Source organism: Sinohyriopsis cumingii, chromosome 6 (genome assembly GCF_028554795.1).
Source record: "Sinohyriopsis cumingii isolate HCF-2022 chromosome 6, ASM2855479v2, whole genome shotgun sequence".
In the NCBI taxonomy this organism is placed as follows: Eukaryota; Metazoa; Mollusca; class Bivalvia; order Unionida; family Unionidae; genus Sinohyriopsis; species Sinohyriopsis cumingii.
This window is the reverse complement of record NC_142966.1, coordinates 120,057,087-120,084,765: the sequence shown is the minus strand read 5'-3', so window position 1 is coordinate 120,084,765 and position 27,679 is coordinate 120,057,087. Positions and strand designations below refer to the sequence as shown.

Genomic DNA, 27,679 nt, shown 5'->3' with positions numbered 1-27,679 from the left:
GGTACTCAGCATTAAGAGGTTAGGGTTAAGACTGGTCAGCCTGTTGTCAGGATAATGTGACTGGGTGGACATGATGCTATTGTCTGCAACATGATGCCCGAGTGCTAGATATCACTATAAACTGCTACACTGCAGATATCGTAGCAATATGCCTGAAATTTTATTAAAGCTACATTAAAAATCCAAACATGCACACACACACTAAATTAACAATGAACTGATCAGTAACTTTAGTATATCAGGTCTTCATTTAAGAACAAACTGAACGGGAACTTTAGTATATTTGCTGAGTACTACACAATGTTTCTTTGTTTATTTTTCCTGAATCTGTGTGTTACATGATGTCATTAAAAAGCATAACGCTAAGACCATGCCTTTCTTATCCTGGTCAATTATACCAAAATTAAATGATAAACTTCAAAAACTTACATACCAACAGAAATATTAATGCAGGAGTTACTACAATGCCCTGAAATGACAGAAAAAAGAAACTGAAAACAAAAACTTGATCTATAATTTTAACTGATCTTAGAAACATTGTAAGATAAAGGACAATTACCAGTAACAAACAATTGCAAAATATTAAGCGGAATTGATATTTCTGAAATTCTACACACTTATTTTCTAAAGAGAAAATTACTTTTGATTTATTTCTAGAATATGTTATTAAAATTTGTGCAAAATAGATACTTACCAAAAAACTTCCAAATGCAGAGTTAAAGATAGCTGCAGCCTACAAAAGACAGGAAAAATCAGCAAGAACAGATCATAGACTACTTTTTTTAAAATATAAATAAATAATGGTACTTTATTATTGCTTTGAAATTAATTTAATCTATGCAGAACGACGGCCTTGATTCCTTTTTTTTATTTCACTGATTCACTTAATTCTAGACAAATTCTAATTTTCATCATTTGTGTGCACATTTTCACTGGAAAATCACAGCACATGTTGAAGTTGAACTTCTCCATTCAAGAGTGCATTTCCAAATATACTCGTCCACAGGGCAGATTCAACTGCAAACAACACAGGCACTACTATACAACATTCAGATCAGAATATGTTGATTGTTCTACTGATTCTTCTTATTAAAATGATAGATCCACATCTGCCGTTACAGCTGTATATTAATACATGTACAAGACTGGCACTAAACAAAATCGTCTTTGATTATTGTTTAGGATGTAACGATTATTGTTCAGAATGTGAAATAAAAGCAAGTACATGAAAAGGTATATAATTATAACTATACAAACAGATGACCCCAAATAATAATACTTATCAAAGTAAGTAATTCTGTGTATTTTGAATTGTCTAGTATACCCAGCACCTCACAATTTCATGCCTCAGTTGGTGAAAAAACAAGTCTGATCTTAACAATAGTTTCACATTCATGCAAAAGTTGCACGCAAGATCAAACACCATAAATCAACTGCTATACTCACCTCATTTCCACCAACTGCTTTAGTAAGAATTACAGCAGAAGAAACAGGTGGTGGCATACAGCTCATAATTTTCAAGCTGAAAAAGTATGGTGTCAAATGCTGAAAATACATGCATTTTCCAAATCTAAAGATGTTTATATTTTAAGACTCTCCAAAACATCTAAGTCGGAAAAGATGTTCATGTATAACACCACAAAATATATTACATGAAACAAGTTTGATGATATTCCTATAAATTGGCATGCAAGGTCATTATAACGTACAGAATACAAATTCTAACTTTACTTTGCTGACCTGCATTATGTTGCTGTGTGGAAACAACATGAGGAACATAAATTAGTTTTGTTTCTTTCAAATCTTTAATTCTAAAGAATTCTATAGCAATGTATATGCATGGTATACAGTATAAAGTAAACATTTCCTATCATAGTATGAAAAAACAATAAATGCAAAGTATAACAATCATAACTTCAGAGATCTTGGAAATGCTTAATTACGCGTATTTGGACGCCAATTTTTGATCTGGGATGCAGAAAATCACTGAGGAGGGAGTCCTCTGTATCCATGTAATAGCTGTGCGACAAAATTCAAAGATTTGCCAGTCCTGCTTCAGCCACCTGCTTTGTGGGAAAATGTGTTGATCAATTAGCTGTGCTGATATTTACAATGACATAATTCAGTGACTGAAAGACTCCTTGATGTACATACATGTTGAAATTATAAGAGTACATCAAAAAGAACATGATGCAATAGCTGGATGGCAAGTTCAAAGGCTTTGACTGGCAGCAGGCGGGGAAATGTACTGATATTTACAGTGATTGAATTCAGAGTCAGAAAGACCCAGAGATGTACATGTCGTCATTTATAAAAGTACATCAAATAAACAACTTTAGCTTTCATTATTGTGTTCATTTCCGAATGTATCGGAATAAGTAGTGCACAAGAATCAAGACATGTTGAGACTTAGACAAAATGCCATTCGTAAATTTGGACAAGTATTTTGAGGTTAAACGGCATACTTATGAAGATTGTAACGAGATTCAGAAGAGTGCTAAAGCTGCTAGAATTGATAGTTTGGATAGGACACTAGCTACGTGTAATAAAGTGTGTGATGCCTAGCTTAGTGTTTGGAATAAGTCCTTACTTGGATTAACAAAATTCAATATCACTCTGATGGACGAACAATAGCTATTTAAGAGGTACATTGACTGACCATACTTTTTTAAAAAATGCCCCTCACCTTAGCCCGGTTAGTTCTAGTGTTGTAGCGAAATGTATTCATCAATAGATCAGTAGCTAGGCCTAGGTTTGATATAAATTATGTTGACAAACAAACTCTTGCCCATTCACAAGCATATGTTTTGATAGTTGACTGACCATTAACCCTTTTCTGAGTAAAGTAGCAACTATCAATTTCCTGCATGATATCCTTTGATGATAAAACATACAAACATGTGTTTTAAGATCAGAATCTGTGATCTGGATATATATTAACTGCTCTTATACGCTATTTCGTCATAAAATTAGTTTGAAACTTAAGTGAACCAGTAGACCTAATGGGAAATAATGGTGGACTTCGCTAAGTCTGGGATGTATCAGTTTATTAGATTGTCTGTTTTCGTAAATCATCGGGCAAATATTTTCAGAAAAATACACAAATCATTGAAAGCAAAGCCAAAGTATTATTTTATTAAAGATTTAACATTAAACTGCAAATTATGTAGGTCAGAAACATATAGGACAATGCTATGTTCTGGAATTTGCGAGATGCGCTTTAAGGTCTAAGCTGTTTTCTGACTTGACATGTATTTGCGAACATACGGGAGAAAACAGCAATCAGATACTATTTAACCATTGCCTAAAATTACTATAAGGACGTAGACAAATAAACCATAAATTTTGCAATCCTGTCAATGGACTGTTGCAATGAAACTATATTAAAGTAAGTGATTACATCACAAAAACCTCTCCATCTAAAAATGGATGCACTCACGGCTGTGTTGGTTCTGTAGGAAAGAAGGGACTGCAACTTTTGATGGTGGGACTCCTATTTTTACCAAAATGGGAGTCCTGGACTACTAGTTTTAAAATCCTAGCGAGACCTCTGATAACTTCTAATGAAACAAGTTAATCCCTGAATTTATCTGTCCCAATAAAATCCCAGACAAGATTTTTCAAACAATCTAAACTCCTTAAGATGATCTAGTTAAAAATCCATCATTTAAAAATATTTACAAAGGGGTTGATTTAAATTTTGATAAAAGACCTTCAAAATTATAATTTCTGAATAAAACAAGGATTGAATTTTCTGTAAAATTAACTTGTCTTCTTGTAATTCGATAAACCAATTCCCAAACCTGTACTGATACAGGGGCTCATATAATTTCTTTTTGTAGTATACTAGGGACGACTATTTCTCATTTCTCTATTGTTCTATTTAAGATCTAAAACTAATGTTTCACGCTATATGTCACAGTGTAATAGTTTCAAAGCAAAGTTCGGCTCAGAGATTCGACATTTTGGACAACAAATTTGGCTTAAAACAAATAGCAGTCCTTTTTCTAATTCGGGATTCTTCCACATATTCCAACCCTATTTTTCAAATTTGGACATTTAGGTTGGGACATAGGGTTAAAGAAATTATATATCGAAAATTTGGAACTTGTGGCCACCCTGCAGTAGCAGCATATTGTAGTCACTTACCAGCAGGCCTAGCAAATGTAAGCAATGTCATAACGACTCGTACCTGCATAAGTCAACAGGAAAATGAATTATTTGCTCAGAAATGGCAAACTCCTTGTTAATGTTGTCGCATAATAATTCAATTATATTAAATGAATGTCAGATACCTTTCATAAAAACCAGACAGAACATATGTAGTTCTCAATATATTTCAAGAACAATGATAAGAAGCCTGTCGCTGGCACAGCAATCTGGCTAGTCTGATTCATTAAGCAGAGACATGTCAATGTGGTAGTCAAGTGATACAACAAAACCACGGCAGTTGTTGTTGTAAGGTTTAATGCCATTTTTTAGGAAGAGATAGGCTAAACATGGCGGCCAGTATAAATGGTGGAGGAAGAACCTGGGAAAACCCTGGAAAGAACCACAGACCTAAGAGAAGCTACTGGCAAGCTTTCTCACATACCCTCATTGTCCGAATTCAAAACTCGAACCTATTCAGATATAGGTGAGATGGCAGTGATCCATAATGGCAAGCGCTTTCAACTTCTCTGCCACTCACCCCCCAGTAGTTGTTATCAGAATAAATCTAGAGAAGTTTGATTTCTTTGTTTTTGTATTGACAACCGGTAAATGACTTTCATTTAATATTTTAAATTTTTTTCTACATGGGTTATTATTGATATCACATGACTACTGGATCTATGATGTCATGAACAAGTGGGTTGTAAGATGTGTACTCATGCAAAATGCAACTACCAATGCAAATCACAATTACCAGGTCTAATTTCATCAATGCCATAGTTTTATTTATCTTTCAGCAGGTTAAAGAGATAATGATTTTAATACTCACAAATTTTGAGAAAATAAATAATTTTCACATCGATTTCATGCAGGTATGACTTGATTTAACAACATCTAAGTTTGCTAGGCCATCTAGTAAGTGGCTACACTTTGATGCCACCATGTTGGCCTCCTGTAATGCTAGACTGGTTTTCATATCTTCCATGTAAGAAATGATATGGATATCAGGCTGTTTGTGGAAATAAAGTCTAGTAGATGAATCTGATCAACTAATTGTTTGGATTAACTCAACAAATATGTTTATGGCAAGCACCCAAATGAACCATCCTGCAGCCTCCAAATATTCTGCCCATAACTCTTTTAATTTAACTTACAATCATTTCAGTTACAACTATGTAATTGTTTTGAATGTCAAATGGTAGTGGAAAATTCCAGGTTTTTCATGACTTTCATCAATATTTGCAAAATTCAAGGACTTTTCACAGCTGGGAAAAAAGTTTCATTTCTCCTGACTTTTTCCCAGATTTCCCAGTAGCATGGGAACCCTATGTTTGTTCTACCAATTACTCCAAACTGTGCAGACCCTGACAATGGAAGATCTGGGTCTGTGTAGTTTGCAGTTGGACTCAAATTATAAGCAGGTATATATGGTAATGTGTAGAATATACAAGACAGATTCCAATCTACAAATGCACTATATAATGGCAGATCAAGGTCTATGTTGTTTGCAGTCTGACTTAACCTATAAGCGAATACATATGGTAGCATCTGAAATGCAAATTTTGACAGACATGCATTGGCACTATTTGCCACAAACTAAAACAGACTTCAAACACATGCCATGGATTAAAACAGTCTCTACACAATCCATGAGATTTAATTCCTGCTATGTTTTTTTGTGATGGGTGTACCAAATTATGATTAATACAATGGCATTTACTGATGGATAAAAACTGGCAATGTTGTAGTCTCTTTGTTAATGTAAATTCTCACCAGTTGTGGCCTATTTTTTGACTTTCAACAAGCACTGTAACTGTTTATGAGATGATAAAATTTACCCAGAATATTGTTGGTTCATCATTATTATAAAAGCAAAACTATCACTCTGGGCTTGATTTCTGCTCACAGTACAAACAAGGACAAGAACTACTGAGACTCAGTTATCAGCATACTGATTTTGCAACTAAAAGGGTGCAGTTTGAATCCCACCATCAGATCAGACTGAGTCAGCTTCAGTAGTGTGGGACACACTGCAATATACTCCAAACTTCATGTCAGATAACTTCACACTTGTGCACTAAACACATACACATACAGTTTTGAGTGCCTTTAGTTAAGCAAAGTTTAAACACAACAAAGTTACATAAAAATAAGAGAGAGAGAGCACCATTTCATGTGGTTCTCAATCCACTTGAGATCACAAAAGCAAGAATTGATGTGGATTAATGATTGCAAACAGGCACTAGCTATTATGCAAAGCAAATATCAAGATTTAAACAGTTAATGGGCTCAGATTGTTAGCAGAAAGCAAATTAATTATAAACAAAATGAAACACCGAAACAGCTTGACGTCAACAATGAATATGGGTAATATGTTCATATTACATTTTGCTTTAAGCTGAAATGCTAAACTAAGAACAGATCTATGTGTAGTTCATCTCAATTCTGAATTTTAACCAATATTATGGGAATTTTACTGAATATGATAGTACTGTGAATATATGGTAATTATGTGCATAATCTAAAATATTTCATAAATGTTCATTAAATTTTGGTTGTTAATATTGGTTACATACCGTTGTGGGATCAAGTATATCAGTGAAAAAGATGTACTGGTAATCGATCAAGTGAGTCATATAAAATACTGGTAAACCAAACGTCTATGGACCTATGGTTAAAATATGATCAGGATAAATGAGCTGCAGTAAAATGAAAACAATATACATATATATATATATATATATATATATATATATATATATAAACACACACACACACTGGTTTACTGGTTGTAAAACTGTGATCAATTTAAACTTACCCTTCAATAATAAGGTTACTAAAGATGCCATAGCTGAGAATGAGGGATATGATGGATACAATGAAAGGAAACACAATGAATGTGAAGCCTTGTACAAACATGTGAAGTCTGAACTGCATCAATGCCTTTCCAAGATCCTGCAAAAAAAAAGAAGAAAAAAAAGAAAAAAGAAACCCAATCAGCTGATTCAAAGCAGTCAGTGGTAATCATTACTTATCATCAGTATTAAATAGTCTTGAAAGTCTACTGATAAGACCAGATTCTTAATGCACACATTTATTGATCATACTGTGTAAGGAGATTTCAAATTTTGAGAGATCATGATTATTTTGACCAAGTGGTCCTTCAAGACAAGTTCTGTGGCATATTGTTAAATAATTAAATCATACTGCATTCAAAACTGCATGATAAAATGAATTGGTTACCTTGTGAATCATTCAAAAGTTATAATAACTTCAGTAATGACTAGACCAATTATTTTGATAGCTATAAATCAAAGTTAATTATAAATCTCAGTTGAGTAGTATAACTATGCATCTATTAAGCTGAACAAGTGAAACATTTATCACAAAAAGTTACAATTATTCTTAATTTCAAATATTGTTTCCATTTATTAAAAAGCAATGAATACATGTAATTATTAATTATCAACTTGAATGTGCAGTGTCTCATGTTTTTTACCTCACTTTTTATTGAGATTCCACTGTTGAAAAATATAATGAATACTGCCATATATTTCACAGTTATTTCTGGTCTAAGAATGCCTGTAACATAAATAAAAATACATATTAACTTTAATATGAATCAATTCTCTGGATATTAATATACTGTGATGACTTATGAAATAGTGACAGAAATAAAATGATACCACTTTCCCCTTGTTTATATACTTATTAAATAGTGACAGAAATAAAATGATACCACTTTCCCTTTGTTTGTACTTATAAACATCCATACCAGAAACTATTGGGTCATTACTCAACAGACCATGGTTAAAACATGCACTTTCGTAGGTTCTGAGTGGTAACAACATTTACTGTTCTGAGTGGTAATGACATGCACTATTCAGATTGGTAACAACATGTACTGTTCTGAATGGTAATGACATCCACTACTCTGATTGGTAATGACATGCACTATTCTGAGTGGTAATGACATGCACTGTTCTGAGTGGTAACAACATGCACTGTTCTGTATGGTAATAACATGCACTATGGTAGATTCTGAGTGGTAATGACATGCACTGTTCTGAGTGGTTATGACATGCACTATTGCAGGTGCTGAATGGTAATGACATGCACTATTCTGATTGGTAATGACATGCACTATTCTGAGTGGTAATGACATGCACTGTTCTGAGTGGTAACAACATGCACTATGTTAGGTTCTGAGTGGTAATGACATGCACTGTTCTGAGTGGTAACAACATGCACTATGTTAGGTTCTGAGTGGTAATGACATGCACTGTTCTGAGTGGTTATGACATGCACTATTGTAGGTGCTGAGTGGTAATGACATGCACTGTTCTGAGTGGTAACAACATGCACTATGTTAGGTTCTGAGTGGTAATGACATGCACTGTTCTGAGTGGTAACAACATGCACTATGGTAGGTTCTAAGTGGTAATGACATGTATTATGGTAGGTTCTAAGTGGTAATGACATGTACTATGGTAGGTTCTAAGTGGCAATGACATGTATTATGGTAGGTTCCGAGGGATAATGATAAGCACTATGCAGGTTCTAAGTGGTAATAACATGTATTATGGTAGGTTCTAAGTGGTAATGACATGTATTATGGTAGGTTCTAAGTGGTAATGACATGTGTTATGGTAGGTTCCAAGGGATAATGATATGCACTATGGTAGGTTCTAAGTAGTAATGACATGTACTATGGTAGGTTCTAAGTGGTAATGACATGTACTATGGTAGGTTCTAAGTAGTAATGACATGCACTATGGTATGTTCTAAGTGGTAATGACATGTATTATGGTAGGTTCCAAGGGATAATGATATGCACTATAGTAGGTTCTAAGTAGTAATGACATGCACTATGGTATGTTCTAAGTGGTAATGACATGTAGTATGGTAGGTTCCAAGGGATAATGATATGCACTATGGTAGGTTCTAAGTAGTGATGACATGCACTATGGTATGTTCTAAGTAGTAATGACATGTACTATGGTATGTTCTAAGTAGTAATGACATGTACTATGGTAGGTTCTCAGTGGTAATGACATGTATTATGGTAGGTTCCGAGGGATAATGACATGCACTATGGTACGTTCTAAGTAGTGATGACATGCACTATGGTAGGTTCTAAGTAGTAATGACATGTACTATGGTAGGTTCTCTGTGGTAATGACATGTATTATGGTAGGTTCCGAGGGATAATGATATGCACTATGGTACGTTCTAAGTAGTGATGACATGCACTATGGTATGTTCTAAGTAGTAATGACATGTACTATGGTAGGTTCTAAGTGGTAATGACATGTATTATGGTAGGTTCCGAGGGATAATGATATGCACTATGCAGGTTCTAAGTGGTAATGACATGTAGTATGGTAGGTTCTAAGTGGCAATGACATGTATTATGGTAGGTTCCGAGGGATAATGATATGCACTATGGTAGGTTCTAAGTGGTAATGACATGTACTATGGTAGGTTCTAAGTGGTAATGACATGTACTATGGTAGGTTCTAAGTGGTAATGACATGCACTATGGTAGGTTCTAAGTAGTAATGACATGCACTATGGTATGTTCTAAGTGGTAATGACATGTATTATGGTAGGTTCCAAGGGATAATGATATGCACTATGGTAGGTTCTAAGTAGTAATGACATGCACTATGGTATGTTCTAAGTGGTAATGACATGTATTATGGTAGGTTCCAAGGGATAATGATATGCACTATGGTAGGTTCTAAGTAGTAATGACATGCACTATGGTATGTTCTAAGTAGTAATGACATGTACTATGGTAGGTTCTCAGTGGTAATGACATGTATTATGGTAGGTTCCGAGGGATAATGATATGCACTATAGTAGGTTCTAAGTAGTAATGACATGCACTATGGTATGTTCTAAGTGGTAATGACATGTATTATGGTAGGTTCCGAGGGATAATGATATGCACTATGGTACGTTCTAAGTGGTAATGACATGTACTACGGTAGGTTCTAAGTGGCAATGACATGTATTATGGTAGGTTCCGAGGGATAATGATATGCACTATGCAGGTTCTAAGTGGTAATGACATGTAGTATGGTAGGTTCTAAGTGGCAATGACATGTATTATGGTAGGTTCCGAGGAATAATGATATGCACTATGGTAGGTTCTAAGTGGTAATGACATGTACTATGGTAGGTTCTAAGTGGTAATGACATGTACTATGGTAGGTTCTAAGTGGTAATGACATGTATTATGGTAGGTTCCGAGGGATAATGATATGCACTATGCAGGTTCTAAGTGGTAATGACATGTACTATGGTAGGTTCTAAGTGGTAATGACATGTATTATGGTAGGTTCCGAGGGATAATGATATGCACTATGCAGGTTCTAAGTGGTAATGACATGTACTATGGTAGGTTCTAAGTGGTAATGACATGTATTATGGTAGGTTCCGAGGGATAATGATATGCACTATGGTGTGTTCTAAGTGGTAATGACATTATTATGGTAGGTTCTAAGTGGTAATGACATGTAGTATGGTAGGTTCTAAGTGGTAATGACATGTATTATGGTAGGTTCCGAGGGATAATGATATGCACTATGGTAGGTTCTAAGTGGTAATGACATGTACTATGGTAGGTTCTAAGTGGTAATGACATGTACTATGGTAGGTTCTAAGTGGTAAGACATGTACTATGGTAGGTTCTAAGTGGTAATGACATGTACTATGGTAGGTTCCGAGGGATAATGATATGCACTATGGTAGGTTCTAAGTGGTAATGACATGTACTATGGTAGGTTCTAAGTGGTAATGACATGTACTATGGTAGGTTCTAAGTGGTAAGACATGTACTATGGTAGGTTCTAAGTGGTAATGACATGTATTATGGTAGGTTCCGAGGGATAATGATATGCACTATGGTGTGTTCTAAGTGGTAATGACATGTATTATGGTAGGTTCTAAGTGGTAATGACATGTAGTATGGTAGGTTCTAAGTGGTAATGACATGTACTATGGTAGGTTCTAAGTGGTAATGACATGTAGTATGGTAGGTTCTAAGTGGTAATGACATGTACTATGGTAGGTTCTAAGCGGTAATGACATGTGTTATGGTAGATTCCGAAGGATAATGATATGCACTGTGCAGGTTCTAAGTGGTAATGACATGTACTATGGTAGGTTCTCAGTGGTAATGAAATGCACTGTTCTGAATGATAATGATATACACTATGGCAGGCTTTCAGAAAAATAATATTTTCCAAGCTACTTTTACCAGCATGCTTTGAGACATGTTAGGACTGGAAACCAACTTGCCAATTTCATTAATGTCTTATTTGTTGTTCTTGTTGTAGGGTTTAATGCCATTTGTCAGTATGCTACAAATAGCAGCCAGTATAACTAAGAGGAAGAACCCCTGAAAGAACCACCGACCCATAAGAAGCTACTGGCAAGCTTCTTCATGTACCCACAATGGCCGAACCAAAGACTCAAACACACGCAGTCAGAGATGAGACGGTAGTGATTAGTAACAGCGAGCACTTTAGCCCACTCAGGGCCCCTAATGTCTTATTTAAATGTAGGCATAATATTATTGAAAGGGAATATTGCACAATTACAAAGATTAAAACAATAGCATATTATTTAAAATAATTACACACACACACACACACACACATATATATATATATATATATATATATATATATATATATATATATATATATATATATACACACAGAGGTCTTGCAAGGATTTTAAAATCAGGAGTTCAGGACTTATATTTTGGGAAAAACAGGAGTCCCATCAGCAAAAGTTGCAGTCCCCTAGCAGAAGCATATTGGCATACCTTAAGTAGCTAAATTTCCAGATGAGTAGAACGAGTTGTTGCCACTGAGATTAATTTTCTAACTTCTTTACACCTTTTGTTTGTCCATTAGAGTGAGAGTGAATTATGTCAGGCCAAGGAAAGGTCTTATTCCAAGCAATAAACTAGGCATCACGTATATTTCCATGTGAAATATCAGTTCTAGCAACTTCTTGCACTCTGTTGAATCTCATTCCAATCTTCGTCAATTTGCTTTTTAACCCCAAAATACTTATCCAAATTTGCCAACAGAATTTTGTCTAATGTTCAAAATATGTCTCAATTTCAAGGTAACATGTACTACTTATTCTGCTACATTTGGAAACAAACACAATAATGAAAGCTAAAGTTGTTCATTGGATGTACACAAGTACATCACTGGACCTTTCTGCCTCTGAATTCAGTCACTGTAAATATCAGCACATTTTCTCACCACTCTGCAGCTAGTTGAGTCTTTGAACTTGCTGCCAAGCTATTGGGTCATGTTCTTCAGATGTACTCTTACAATTTTCTCATAATATCAGCACAACTTAACACTTTACCTCACACAGCATAGTTACAAAGTGCAGCACACTATAAATAGAACACCTGTTACCTAGTCGACTCGATATGCATAGGCCTGCCTGTTAACTGTTAAGCAATGTAGAGTATGTTACGTTTAACAGCAATTTTAACCATTTTACATTTTTGGTACACATCTATTATATGTGGAAAAATTTAAGAGTAAAGTCCGAATATTATAGCTTTGTAATTATTTTTCACAGAAGAATTTTGTATGTGCTTCAAAATCTTGAGAGAACTCGTTCACCGTCATGTCAGTGAGGCCATGTGACCAACCGAAGCTGCCATTTCTCACACTCGAAATTTACAAGTGTTTCGTCTGTGTCTACATCACTAAGTCATCTGAATTTGATAATTTATAAAAACTAATTGCTGCCTACATCAATATCAGAGCCTTTAGCTATTGAATCTTTCATAGTTGTGATTCTAATCGTGAAAACTTCATAAGTTCTGAATGAAATCTGCGACCGCCATTTTGGAGAGTGGAGATTATGACCCAGTTACTTTAAATAGCAGATATCAACCAGTGCATAAACAGTGACCACATGATCTGACGTAATTGTCAAAAGGAGCTTCCATGCGAATGGAGTAGAGGCGTTAAAAGGTGCTTCCATGCCAATGGAGTAGAGGCGTCCAAAGACGCTTGCATGAGGTAAAGGGTTAAATGATGAATCAATCAACACATTTTCCCACTCAGCAGATGGCTGAAGCAGGTCTGGCAAGCCCTTGAATTTGCCATCCAGCAAATGCATGCGTACAGAGGACTCCTGTATAAGTGATTTTCTTCATCCCAGATTTTAAAAAAATTCTTACAAATACGTGTGATTAAGCGTCTCCGAGACCTCTCTCTCTCTCTCTCTATACATATATATATATATATATATATATATATATATATATATATATATATATATATATATATATATATATATCAACATAGGTCTTTCACAGTGTCATCAATCATCCCTTGCACTTCCTCATCTGTTGACACTGGCATTACTGGTGTTTACCCCACTCAGATACCATCTTAAGTTATTACTGTTTGTTTATTACATTATTTGATCATCGTGTCATTAATTTAAATCCAAACACTAATAATTGGATTATCTGACCATACATTCGCCAAACCTGTTTAACCTATGCCATTATATTTAAAGCAATGATGATGTCATCAGCCAGTGTACTAAATTTAAAGCATCCTCGAGTACAAGATATAATGCTGACCTGAAATAACTTTTGTGATCATTGATTACATGGAAATATTATATGTATTAATATCAAAATATATATTAAAAATTCAATATTTAATGGATTTAATATGTGCTTTATGTTAAATATCTTCAAATGTTTCAAAAGTTACAATGAAAATAACTTGGTTCAGTGGTTTGAGATTTTATTCAAAATACAATTAAACAATAACATCAAAACAAAGTTATACTATCATCCTACCCATCAATAACTTTGTGCAATTTTTTGCACAAGTTGCATGTGAAATCAATAAATACATTGGGTCAGTTTATAAGTATTACTATTTGATAGTGTCGATACTGGCCTGATTTATGAAAAATTAACTTCCAACTTAATAACCACTAAAGCATATCAGGTATGTGTGTTCCATTGTTTTTCTTTTAATATTTCACATGGTCCGTGTCAGCCTGACCTTTAAGCTGAATCAGCCACACGGGTCTGTTACAAAAAAAACTTGGATTATCCGTCCATGAATCAAGGGATGGGGGTTTATCCTAACTGCATCTTCTAATTTTCAACTTAAGCCAGTCTTAATCAAGAATAGTTAGATTTTCAAATCAGCTCAACACACTTCGTTCAGTTTGTGACATATTGGAGAAAATGCAATAATTGTTTGCCGATTTTGACATCTGGACAAGTACTGTCTGACAGTGCTGTTTGCATTTGGATAGTCTTGGATTTCACCATTGACCGAAAGATAAGATCCGAACAACCTCAAGTCTGTAGTTCTGTTAACAATAAGTATGTTTCAGGAGTTAACATTTAACAATGCACTGTGCAACAATGTAACGAGCAATCAACACCCAATTTACCAAAATCAATATTTGTTTTCCCCACCAAAATTAAAATGCATCACAATGTACATTAACGATATTTACTGCGGACTCGAGGTTGTTCGGATAAACTAGTGGGTTGGAACTACTGCGGGGCACAGGGGCTCGTTAAAAAAAAAATCAAGGGATGGGGGTTCTAACCTGTAATAATATATTATTACAGGTTAGAACCCCCATCCCTTGATTTTCTTTGTAACGAGCCCCTGTGCTGAGGGGTGCGGACTGGTGTCTTCTCTTGTAACAGGTTAGAACCCCAATCCCTTGATTCATGGACGGTTACTCCAAATTTTCTGCAATAACAACATTTTATATAAAACTATCTAATATTTAACATTCCTGCAATTCTTATTTGTTAGAGACAGTACAGATCGAAATACTGCTGACGAGAAAATTGTGTGCAGAAACGGTGGAAAACTTCCAACACGAAGTTCCTAGTTTTACGAGTCAAATTCAGACTCGACTAACGTTTAACAAAGCACGTGTTTAAAAAAAATGACCACAACCACAAGAGATTACCTCCATTGAGACCAATATCTGGATCTAACTTGGCAAGTACGATGGCAATGACAATTCCAACCAGAAACCAGTTCTTTCTAATCAAGCTCAAAACACCCATCTTTCATATTTGGCTACCCACGTTGACGGAAGTGCCCGACAACACCTCGTTAACAGGAATGTCTCTCACGAAGAAATATAGTCCTCCGGATAATTAGTTTAAACTCTATATACACAGGTCTTAAACCAAGATAAAGAACATATTTTAATCACATGACATTTTATATCCCAAAAATTGTCAGTTGGATGAGAAATATTCGAAAATATTACTAAAGGTTAAACGAGCATCCTCTGTTAGCGATATAATTTTTATACCACAACAATGGCGGCGGAGGAGAATGCAAGACCGAACAAGTCATCTACCATATCATTTACTCTGCCTATTTCTTGCCAGATATGCCTGGGAAAGGTTATTATTTGAAAAGAGAACGATAAGGGGACAAATTTCGTGTGTACATTTCTGAAAAATATCGCCTAATGATTTAATAAGCGCGAAGGCGTCTTTGGTATCTAAGGCAGGTGCACGGAAAGGGGGGAGGGGTACTGACAGTAAGTAGCTGTCATACATTCTATACGGGGCATTTTGCCAAACGTTATACTTCTTAAATGGTAAAATATGTTTTTTTCAATCATTAAAATATTATGTATTAATCTGATGCACATAATGAATGTCTTTGTTACAAGGAGGCGTATTCATGGTCATTTTCTCCCCCCCCCCACAACTTCAGTGAAAGTCTAGGCTTTTAAAAATACTAAGTCATAGGTTATAGAGTTCAGGCATATTAACGTGTTTTTTCATATCCTTAATGATTATTAAATCACTGTCACGATTTACTTAATCAGCATATGCATTTTTTCTAAATTTGTATTCATCTGTTCTGCTATTATCTCAGCTATTCTAAACATTCAAGTGCTGTAGGAATAACTGCATGCCCAGCAACATTTCTAATAGGTTAATTTTTTAAATAAGCAACTTATTTTTTCCATACTGTGTTTTTGTCATCAAAATGTTTATCATACCTTTGAGAAGGGATCAAGCAGCATAGTGACCAAGATTAACTCTGGTTGCACTTGATAATGGCAATGCTGTACAGATATATAGTGTGACAGGTGTAAAGTGAACTTTCTTGCATTTGCAAACTGCACCAAGGAGAGAATTTTGTCTTCCCTCTGTGCTAATTTCATTTACTGTGACATAAGTTTTTTTTATATACATAATATGCTTGTAAAAATTGTACAGTATCTAAGCACACTGCTGGCCAAATTGGCATCTCCCATGTGCTTGAAAAAGCAGCCTGAATTAGTCCTGAGCACCCAAGTTTAACAATTATTAAAATAGGGAAAACAAATTTTATTATTGAATAATAAGACATATAAAACATTTCATGCTACCAGGCCAAGTGGGATATTAAGTCACCAGAAAAATGTAAACTTTGCCTTCCTTTATTAGGAAAGCAAAAATGACTTTGCCCTCTGATTTTTCAGTTGTCAAATGACTGGTTGTAATTTATGACATTTGAGATGCTGCCTTGCTATAGCCTGGAAGTTCTGGCAGTGTTGTAACCCAAGGCAAAATGTATTGATGTGTTTGTTGATACCAATTAACCTATGCCAGCAAACAAACTTTTCATGGGCATATTTTAATAGCTAACTGACTATTAACACTTTCCGGAGTAAGATATAACTGCACACTTTCCTGAAGTTGGGGACCGCTCCGGTGGCCTAGTGGTTAGAGCATCTGCCTCAGATATGGGAGGTCATGGGTTCGATCACCGTCCAAGTCATATCAAAGACTTACAAAATGATACTAATAGCTGCCTCGCTTGGCGCTCAGCATTATGAGGTTAGTGTTAGGACTGGTCGTCCCGGTGTCAGGATAATGTGTCTGGGTGGGACATCATGCCACATGTCTGCGGTATGATGCCCCAGTGCTAGACGTCACACTGCAGACATCATAGCGATATGACTGACAAATTGTTAAAGCTGCGTTAAAAATTCAATTCACACACGCACACACACTGAAGTTGGGTCTACTGTAATTATGATGAAAATATACCAAATTCTGTTTTGAAATTTAAACAACAACATGTAAATATAATTAGTGAAGAACATTTTACAATTTATTTTTTATAAAGGGAGATTTTAACTGCCATGTTTGCATTATTTTATTTGTAAAATCAGTGTGAAGCTATTAGTGAACCTGTAATAGCAGACATCACTGCGTCTATGAAATACCACTTCATTAGATTGTCTGTATTTGTAAATAATTGGGCAAATAGATTAAGAACTATATAATTTAATGAAAATTAAGTATTAATATTATGTGATAGAAGATTTAGCCTAAATATTTAATTATAAAGGTCAGGAACATGGGACAATGTAGTGAAATTCGAGAAAAAATCTGCAAGGTCAAGGTTGTTTTCTGACATCATTCATTTTCATAAAAATACAAAAAATGTAGTGAAGCAAATATTTTTTAACCAATGTATGTCATTACTACCAGTAGGCAAATAATAAAACTATAAATATGCAGTCCTGTTAATGGATTTTTGTAACTAAGCTAGAAAGTGAGTGGTTATATTAAAAAAATGCCTCTTTCTAAAAATAGATGCATCACAGCTTCAGTATGTGTTTGGTTGGGGAAAAATGGTCTAATTCATTCAGATATCGATTTTAATGCTTCATTGTGTTGTCTATGAATAGTTACAGTAATGTTTTGTCGGGTACAATGAAATCAGGATGAAGAGTATGGTTGAAGTCACTTGTGCTTTTGCTCCTATGTACATTTAGGTGTTGTTTCAAATGTTTCAAATCTTTTTGACTGCAATTTTATACAAAACTTTTAGAAAATAACAAAATTAAGTTGTAGTTTATGAAGCATTTTTACCAACATTCGTCATTTACTTGACTCTAATCTTATTACTCACATCAGTTAAAATTAATTACAATATATAGTTTCTGCTGTTCATTTTTATGGCCAAAATACGCTGCATTACCTCAATCCAAACATATATGACTACAGGTATGAATACAGTGGGTATGAATATAATAGTTTTTATACATGTAAAAATGTGTTGTTAATTAACATATAACACAGTAACACAGATTTTTTAACATGAAAATAAAGTATTGCTTAAAACAAAATTCAGTGCATGCTGAAAAATAGAGGACATATAAAAAAAATGAACCCAGATATATATATATATATATATATATATATATATATATATATATATATATATATAGGACACACGGTACTAATTATACAGAAGAACTGTGAACCAGTCTTGAAATGGGTGAAGAAATAATAGAGTATTTACGGGTTTGGTGGTCCATAATTGGTTAATAATGAAAATTAAAATTTTTGTAAAAATATCTTTTGAGAGCTTATCCTATATGTAATTTTTAAAAAAATATAGACTAATTTCTATTGATGCAATTTTAGCATTCTTACAGGCTTGACTCAGGAGTACTTAATAATGAAAGTAGCACCTGATTCATTTGGTGCAGAATCAATAACATGTGTTTCATGCACATAAATGTAAACAAAATGCTGCGGCTCATATGGTGTTCTCCACACATAAGCTTGCACCAAGGTTAGATGTGCATGGAGAATTATAGGTCTCATCATCAGCTCCCAGAAATTTTAAATGATTGAATTTTGAATATGATGGTGTTTCCATATATTTCCTATTGGAGTTGAAATAGTACCGTGTGTCATATATACATATATATATATATATATATATATATATATATATAGTGTTTCTCCCTGTTTAGTTCCCATTCTCCCTGTTCTGTCCAAATGGAGAAGTCACTTCTCCCTAAAATTCTAGTCTAACTTGACCCCTGCTAAAAGTGAAATAAATTATTAGCTCATTTTTATAGAATTACCTTTAAAGTCCACAGAGTGAAAATGATCAAGCAGAGCTAGCAGATTTTTGATAGGTGCTTATCTGAAATAAGGCTAAGCTGTAAACTCTGTGACCCAAATAACTCCCATCAATCATATGCATGTGTGTGATTAGGATTTTTAACGTAACTTTAACAATGTTTCAGTCATATTGCTACGATGCCTGCAGTGTGGCAGTTTATAGTGATGTCTAGCACTGGGGCATCATGCCACAGACAGGTAGTATGATGTCCAACCCAGTCACATTATCTTGACACCAGGCCGACCAGTCCTAACACTAACCTCTTAATCCTGAGTGCCTAGCGAGGCATCTATTAGTACCATTTTTGTAAGTCTTTGGTATGACTTGGCTGGAAGTTTGAACCCAAGACCTCCCACGTCCGAGGCAGATGCTTTAACCACTATGCCTCTGGAGAGGTCAGTCATATGCCAAAATAAAAGATATTGTTCTTTCAATAATTCCCAAAAAGGGTATTTTTTAAATAGCCACGATAATCAGTGAGGAGAATCTGGGAATTTTTTTTTTTTTTACATCCAGCCCAATGCAAAATACAAAACTATAAAATACCACCTATATGTCTCAATTTCACAAGTGTCCTCACATGATAGAATGCAGAACATGCCAGAACTGGCTCCAGTTGCATAGTTTCTATTGATTAAAGATTCTGTTTTAAAAACATTAACTGTGATTTTGGCAAGAAAAATAAATATACTAAATGTATTAAATTGAATTTGTCCAGTCCTTTATAGCATTTTGAATGTTTTCTGGGGTTTTTGTGCGTGATTTTATGGTGTAATTTAGGATGCTTACCTATAACGCTAATATATTCTCAGTGATACAAATGTTTCTAGGAGATCTTTTCATTCATGTACATTTTTCTGGGTTCTTCCTCCACCATTAATACTGGCCGCCTATCGTGTGCTGAAAAATGGCATTAAACCCTACAACAACAACAACAACATTCATGTACATTGATCAAAATTCACCATTGTCCTAGATATCATAATGGTCCTTAAATTATCCCATAGTACAGTTTTCCAGCACATACTAATTATTGTGAAATGGGAATAATTTCAGAATTGTCATGCATTGTTTTTCTTGTGTCATCACATTGAAATTGGAATGATTATTTTAATTGTGATATGTCATTTTATTTTTACGCTTAATATTTCGGATATGAAATAAATTATGAATATTATGATTCATGAACTGACAGGTGTGTGACAAGTTACTGAATTGATGATGCAGCAGTTTTACTTCCTGCCAAATGGCAAAATTGCAACAGTCAGTCCACAAACTTGTTGATGTGACACTTTGCTGAACCAAGTTGCTGATGTGACACTTTGCTGAACAAACTTGCTGATGTGACACTTTGCTGAACAAACTTGCTGCAAAACAAATGCCCAAAGCTATTTACAAACACAAACAAATCTTGCTTTTACACCATACATTTGTTTTCCCACCATGTTGTAAACATACCATTGTCAGAAGATGTATATTTTCAAAGAAAATATTACTGGTACCTTTATTCTTGTTGATATAAATTTATATGGTGTTCAAGCATGTAAAAAACATTCTAAAAGTCTTATTGATGTTTATGGGAGTATTTTATCTGTGTAAACCAAATATTTAATACATAATTGTGGCAGAAAAAATTCCAACTTGCTCAAAATGAAGATGTTTATGACAAGATAATTTTAGAGGCTCCATGCACAAAAAGATTTTCTTTCTTTTACTTTGACAATTTCTCTTACTGTTAGAAGAGTAATTTCATTTTTAACTTTCCAGGTTAAACAGCCAGTTTTGTGTCCAAACAACCACGTGTTTTGTTCCCAGTGCTTGGATGTGTGGTTACTACGCAATAAGCACTGCCCTGCTTGTAGAGTATCTATTACAGCTCCAAAGCAGATTGTTGGTAAGGCACAAACAGATCCAAAAATTTTAACACTGTTCTACTTGCCCAGAATCAATATTTACATGAATTTGCACCAAAAAACTTTAAAACATTTTTCATGCTGTATAAAGTTCTTTTCAGTAAAAACTAAGTTTTCTTGGCAAGCAAACTTTTCACTTGTCCAATAAAAATTTGCTGTGTTGATTCATAATTTATGCTAATATTTAGTGTTTTTATCATACATGCAAACTTTGGTTTTATTAGCTGTGATTATATTTGGTACACCCTAGATTTATGTCAAACTGCACCCTTTAGTGACCCATTGTGTTTAAAGTATTTTTATGTTTTGTACGTCTTTTCTGCTTGCAGTGTGAACATCTTGATTTGGTCATAACCCTTAGTTAGTCCATATATCCATATTTCATTCCAAGAAATTTTATGGCAGATTTGTGGAAAAAAAAGCACTCTACATAGGCAAATAAAATTACTAATAACTTTTAAGCCAATACTACAATATTTTAATGTTGTTAAAAACAATTTTGAACACCCAGTAAGCTCATTCAACCTTGAAATTTGGTAGATATATTTGTATATAGATGACCTGATTAGATTTTCATGCCAGTTTAGCAATTTTTCAATATTTTATAAACACAGATTTAGTTATATTTTGAAGTTGTTAATTTTGACATAACATGACTTTTTCTGCCAATATCCAAATACTAGGATTTGCTTTAGGATTTGACACTGAAGTGTCATTGACGCTTAGGATGAAGTACCCAAATTTTGAAGATTAGGAGTTGAAATCTGAAACATGAAGGTCCTAAGAATATCGTAGAGAAAGAAAACACTTCTAAAATTCATTTACCTTTATTGTCAAACAGGGAAAGCATCAAAGGGTCTTGTTTAAAAAAACAAATAAGACAGTGATAACATAAAATATCAAAATGAGACAAAAGGAAATTTGAATATTACATATTACACTGAAATGCAATATTTATAAATTACTGTAGGAAAGTGTTGGTTACTTCAAAAAATGAATTACTTCCTCCACAGTTTTTGTAATTCAGATTGTTTTGAAACTGTTTTTCATAATGAAGTCACTCATTTGCAGACTCTTGTGCATTATTCAGTGATCTTGACTTGGTTTATGTGTGCATTATTCAGTGATCTTGACTTGGTTTATGTGTGCTTTATTCAGTGATCTTGACTTGGTTTATGTGTGCATTATTCAGTGATCATGACATGGTTTATGTGTGCTTTATTCATTGATCTTGACTTTGTTTATGTGTGCATTATTCAGTGATCTTGACTTGGTTTATGTGTGCATTATTCAGTGATCTTGACTTGGTTTATGTGTGCATTATTCAATGATCTTGACTTGGTTTATGTGTGCATTATTCAGTGATCTTGACTTGGTTTATGTGTGCATTATTCAGTGATCTTGACTTGGTTTATGTGTGCATTATTCAGTGATCTTGACTTGGTTTATGTGTGCATTATTCAGTGATCTTGACTTGGTTTATGTGTGCATTATTCAGTGATCATGACTTGGTTTATGTGTGCTTTATTCATTGATCTTGACTTTGTTTATGTGTGCATTATTCAGTGATCTTGACTTGGTTTATGTGTGCATTATTCACGGATCTTGACTTGGTTTATGTGTGCATTATTCAATGATCTTGACTTGGTTTATGTGTGCATTATTCAGTGATCTTGACTTGGTTTATGTGTGCATTATTCAGTGATCTTGACTTGGTTTATGTGTGCATTATTCAGTGATCTTGACTTGGTTTATGTGTGCATTATTCAGTGATCCTGACTTGGTTTATGTGTGCATTATTCAGTGATCTTGACTTGGTTTATGTGTGCATTATTCAATGATCTTGACTTGGTTTATGTGTGCATTATTCAGTGATCTTGACTTGGTTTATGTGTGCATTATTCAGTGATCTTGACTTGGTTTATGTGTGTATTATTCAGTGGTCTTGACTTGGTTTATGTGTGCATTATTCAGTGATCTTGGTTTATGTGTGCATTATTCAATGATCTTGACTTGGTTTATGTGTGCATTATTCAGTGATCTTGACTTGGTTTATGTGTGCATTATTCAGTGATCTTGACTTGGTTTATGTGTGCTTTATTCAGTGATCTTGACTTGGTTTATGTGTGCATTATTCAGTGATCTTGACATGTTCCTTTTCACAATCCGAGTCAGTCTTACACTGACTTTTAAACATATTCTTCTGGACCACTGTATTTATATGTAGTATTTAAATTTGAAAATAAAATTTGTTACAACACGATGTTATACAATCAGTAATATAGAACGTTGTACACTGTGTAACAGTAACATCAGAAATTATCAAATATCAATTAACTTTTATACCAGAAATCAATAATTACAATATGTTTTTCATTGATATTATAGTGTCATTAAAAGAAAATATGTTACTGCTTTCAGTTATCTTTAATTTCTGTCTGATACTTTTTCTTTATAGTCATCACAACAGATTCACTGTTGTATAAAATGGTGTTAAATTCCCATGTTTGCAATCAGTTTAACTCAAACAATCAATTTATAATTTTAAAAGATAAACCAAAGTTGACATCTGTGTCATTTATAAGACAATCCCAGATGACTCTTACAGCTTCGAATGAAAACAATGCTAATTGATTAGTGATAAAGGCATATGCATGGGTTTGGTTGTAGGTTATGTTTAATATGGTACTTTTTATAATGTTGGACACTTAAGCAAGATGTTCAAGTATCGAACTGATGCATAGGGTTTCAGGTCAAATATGGAATCTAACACATTAAAACAGGGGTGGGAGTATGGGTCAAAGGGACGCCTGGAGTACTGTAAATGTCTAAAAATACTAATTTTAATTTAGTGAATAAATAAAGGTAAGTTTCTATACCATTCATTAAGAATGCTTGAATTTAGGAAATTGCCTTGAAATCTTATTGACAAGTTATCTAACTTTTTTTTTTAAAAGCCATGAATTTTACTTTTAAAAAACCTTACTCATTCAGTTTACTTGACATTACAAAACATTGGAACTGAATAAAATATATAATTTATTACATTTATTTTAAAAAAATTATTTGTGATTTGTCCAAAATTATAAATAAAATCAGATAAATTTTGGTTTATCACACAATCCACCACATTGATAGTAAGCAAATTAAAATATGGCATCAGTTCAATTTCCAAAAGGCAAAGTTCCTTGTCAAACAACTTCCATGGTTTGTATAAAGCATTTAAATTCCTTGTCAAACAACTTCCATGGTTTGTATAAAGCATTTAAATTCCTTGTAATACAACTCACCATGGTTTGTATAAAGCATTTAAATTCCTTGTAAAACAACTCCCATGGTTTGTATAAAGCATTTAAATTCCTTGTAAAACAACTCCCATGGTTTGTGTAAAGCATTTAAATTCCTTGTAAAACAACTCCCATGGTTTGTATAAAGCATTTAAATTCCTTGTAAAACAACTCCCATGGTTTATGTAAAGTAATTAAATTCCTTGTAAAACAACTCCCATGGTTTATGTAAAGCATTTAAATTCCTTGTAAAACAATTCCCATGGTTTGTATAAAGCATTTAAATTCCTAGTAAAACAATTCCCATGGTTTGTATAAAGCATTTAAATTCCTAGTAAAACAACTCCCGTGGTTTGTATAAAGCATTTAAATTCCTTGTAAAACAACTCCCATGGTTTGTATAAAGCATTTAAATTCCTTGTAAAACAACTCCCATGGTTTGTATAAAGCATTTAAATTCCTTGTAAAACAACTCCCATGGTTTATGTAAAGCATTTAAATTCCTTGTAAAACAACTCCCATGGTTTGTATAAAGCATTTAAATTCCTTGTAAAACAACATGGTTTATGTAAAGCATTTGAATTCCATGTAAAACAACTCCCATGGTTTGTATAAAGCATTTAAATTCCTTGTAAAACAACTCCCATGGTTTATGTAAAGTAATTAAATTCCTTGTAAAACAATTCCCATGGTTTATGTAAAGCATTTAAATTCCTTGTAAAACAATTCCCATGGTTTGTATAAAGCATTTAAATTCCTAGTAAAACAATTCCCATGGTTTGTATAAAGCATTTAAATTCCTTGTAAAACAACTCCCATGGTTTATGTAAAGTAATTAAATTCCTTGTAAAACAATTCCCATGGTTTGTATAAAGCATTTAAATTCCTAGTAAAACAATTCCCATGGTTTGTATAAAGCATTTAAATTCCTTGTAAAACAACTCCCATGGTTTGTGTAAAGCATGTAATCCTTTTGCAGATAGTGGTGTTTTATGGCAGCTAAAACTTAGTCTTCAAAATGTTTGCAAAGTCTGCAGTGGACATCCCTGTTAGTGGTTCATTATAGAGAGACAGTTGCTTTATGAATTTGTGGTTTTTGTTTAGAATGAATACAAAATGTTTTATTTAAAGAACTATCAATTTTTTAGGAATTTTAGCCAAATAATATAACTAGAATACATTTTATGACCATAATTATTGAAATGGCCACTTTTCTGGCCTCATAGTTTACAGCTTTTTAAAACCTTTCTTTTTTAGGAGGTCTTTCACAAATTGAAGATGATACTGAAAAGCTGACCAATCCAGAGCTTAGAAAGGCCAGGTTTGAACTGTTGTATAAAGATTATGAAGTAAGTCACATTTTTGTCAGTCTTTTTAAATACTTCTATAACACAGTGAAATCATAAAATATATCACATTGCTATAAATTTAAAGATGCTTGACAGATTAGAAACTGTTAGTACACCAAAAATGCATTGATATTGACATAGTATCAACATTTGTTATTTCAAAGGTCATCTTTAACCTAGCTTGACATTGCACCAGTTAGTTGCCACTAGTGTGCATTTAGACATGGCATGAAAATAGCTCTTGCCAGCTATTTTCATATAGGAAAAAGCATATGTCTCAGACTAGCAACTTGGAAAATTTCATTTGCCAGTGTTTGAAAATTAATAGTCTGGGATATTGATCCATGGAATTCGTTCATCATCTTGAAGCTTGTTATTTCAATCCAAGAAAAGAAAATGCACCAACATTAATAGTTACAGTTTCATTTAAAATATATATTTTTGTTCATTATTTTTCAAATAATGCAAACCCTGATTTGGGAGAAAATAAATGTTTTAATATACAAAATCTCTTGCATGTCTGATAACAAGCACATGGTTGGAAAATGTTTCCAATGTATTGACTTTGGTACATAGGTGACCCATTATTGAGTCAGTACTTTATTCATTTGTCCTAAGACTGTGACTAGGAGTAAGCTGCATTATACATAGGTCTTTATTGGTCTTCAGGTCACACATGATTATTCCCAGAAAGTGACAATACTAAAATACCATGACAACCTTTGATTTGATTAGCAATACTTCTATGAATTTGTACAAACCCTAGTTGCCATTTATGTTCTCCATGCAATAATCCTAATTAAAATGACAACTGTACATGCTTCTGTGACAATTTATAAATGAAAGAGTTAGCAATCACTTTTGGCTGTTGATTATGAGCTGTCAAGAACACACTGCCAGTAATCTATAATTTTTTCCTTTGGATAAGGCCACAAATCTTTTTTAATCAGATTGTGTGCTACATGTAGAGAATACATTTAGAATAATCAACAATAAGATATGTTCCAGTCACTGTCATATTAATATCACAGAATAAAATGTATCAAGGAATTTGAAGCCAGTATGTTTTGATTTCCCGTAATTTTGAAGCTTACAGTGAGAACAGTTATATGGATCTGCTTATGCTTAGGTCTAAAGAAAGCAAGAATTAAAATGTATTTTTTTATTTACTACAAGAGTGATATTTACATAAAACAGATTTTTTTATTAAAAATTAACAATAATTATTGGATTATTATTAACATATCACAGCATTTATAACGTTTTTTTTTTTCTCCTATTTTCCTATATATTTTTGTCCTGTTTAAGAAGTGATACATATAATAAGGATTTTGGGCAATGATAGTCATGTACAACTAAAATAACCAAATTTTTCCTTTGAAAATTTATTTTAGAAGACATTATGTTCAGCAGTTCTTACTATGCAGTGATACTGTGATAAAAACAGAGAAGCATAATCATTCTACTGTTTCTTTTTCATGCTGAACAGTGTATTTTGTTTCTTTTTTTCTTGTTGATCATGGTTCGAAGGTAATAACTGAAATTCAGTGGTTTAATTAACTGACAGTTGTGTGTTTTTAAAATATTAAAATAGACTAAATGACTGTCACTAATAGGGAAAATGTTTAGACAACATTGGTCATGGACAGCAGTGTACAGACTGACTTAATGTGATGCAAATTCAGAAAAATCTGTGGAGAACCCAAAGCAAGAGCTACTTCCTTCACTATATATATATTATTGGTTATGTTCTGCATGCATATATATATATATATATATATATATATATATATATATATATATATATATATATATATGTAGGTAGTCCTAATATTATTGCAACTAAGCATCAGTCTTCTCATGGAAAGTGCCATACATGTGTACCTACTTATAAAATTGTTCAAGATCAGTACAAAAAATGTCATAACAATTTTTGTTTTTGATGTGTCTTTAGTCCAGTAAATAAAATCCAAAACCTATATTGGTAT

The 27,679-nt window shown here is 33.5% G+C and overlaps 2 protein-coding genes across 3 annotated transcripts in view; one reads left to right on the top strand and one right to left on the bottom strand.

Moving 5' to 3' along the window:
- Positions 1 to 15,298, bottom strand: part of LOC149797839 (sodium/bile acid cotransporter 7-like) — a 48,988-nt gene extending 33,690 nt beyond the window's left edge. For both annotated transcript variants that reach the window (XR_016421888.1, XM_089962856.1), the window contains exons 1-6: positions 15,169 to 15,298; positions 7,652 to 7,734; positions 6,971 to 7,107; positions 1,447 to 1,522; positions 695 to 733; positions 434 to 469 (exon numbers count right to left, since the gene is read on the bottom strand). Coding sequence is in view for 1 of the 2 variants with exons in the window: in XM_089962856.1 (XP_089818982.1) it covers positions 434 to 469; positions 695 to 733; positions 1,447 to 1,522; positions 6,971 to 7,107; positions 7,652 to 7,734; positions 15,169 to 15,268 (471 nt within the window). In the remaining variant the exon portion in view is untranslated. The remainder of the gene's footprint in view (positions 1 to 433; positions 470 to 694; positions 734 to 1,446; positions 1,523 to 6,970; positions 7,108 to 7,651; positions 7,735 to 15,168) is intronic.
- A 231-nt stretch (positions 15,299 to 15,529) lies between these two features.
- LOC149797838 (uncharacterized) overlaps positions 15,530 to 27,679 on the top strand; it is a 30,070-nt gene continuing 17,920 nt past the window's right edge. The window contains exons 1-3 of the mRNA XM_089960810.1: positions 15,530 to 15,616; positions 20,910 to 21,036; positions 25,600 to 25,691. Coding sequence (XP_089816936.1) covers positions 15,530 to 15,616; positions 20,910 to 21,036; positions 25,600 to 25,691 — 306 coding nt within the window. The remainder of the gene's footprint in view (positions 15,617 to 20,909; positions 21,037 to 25,599; positions 25,692 to 27,679) is intronic.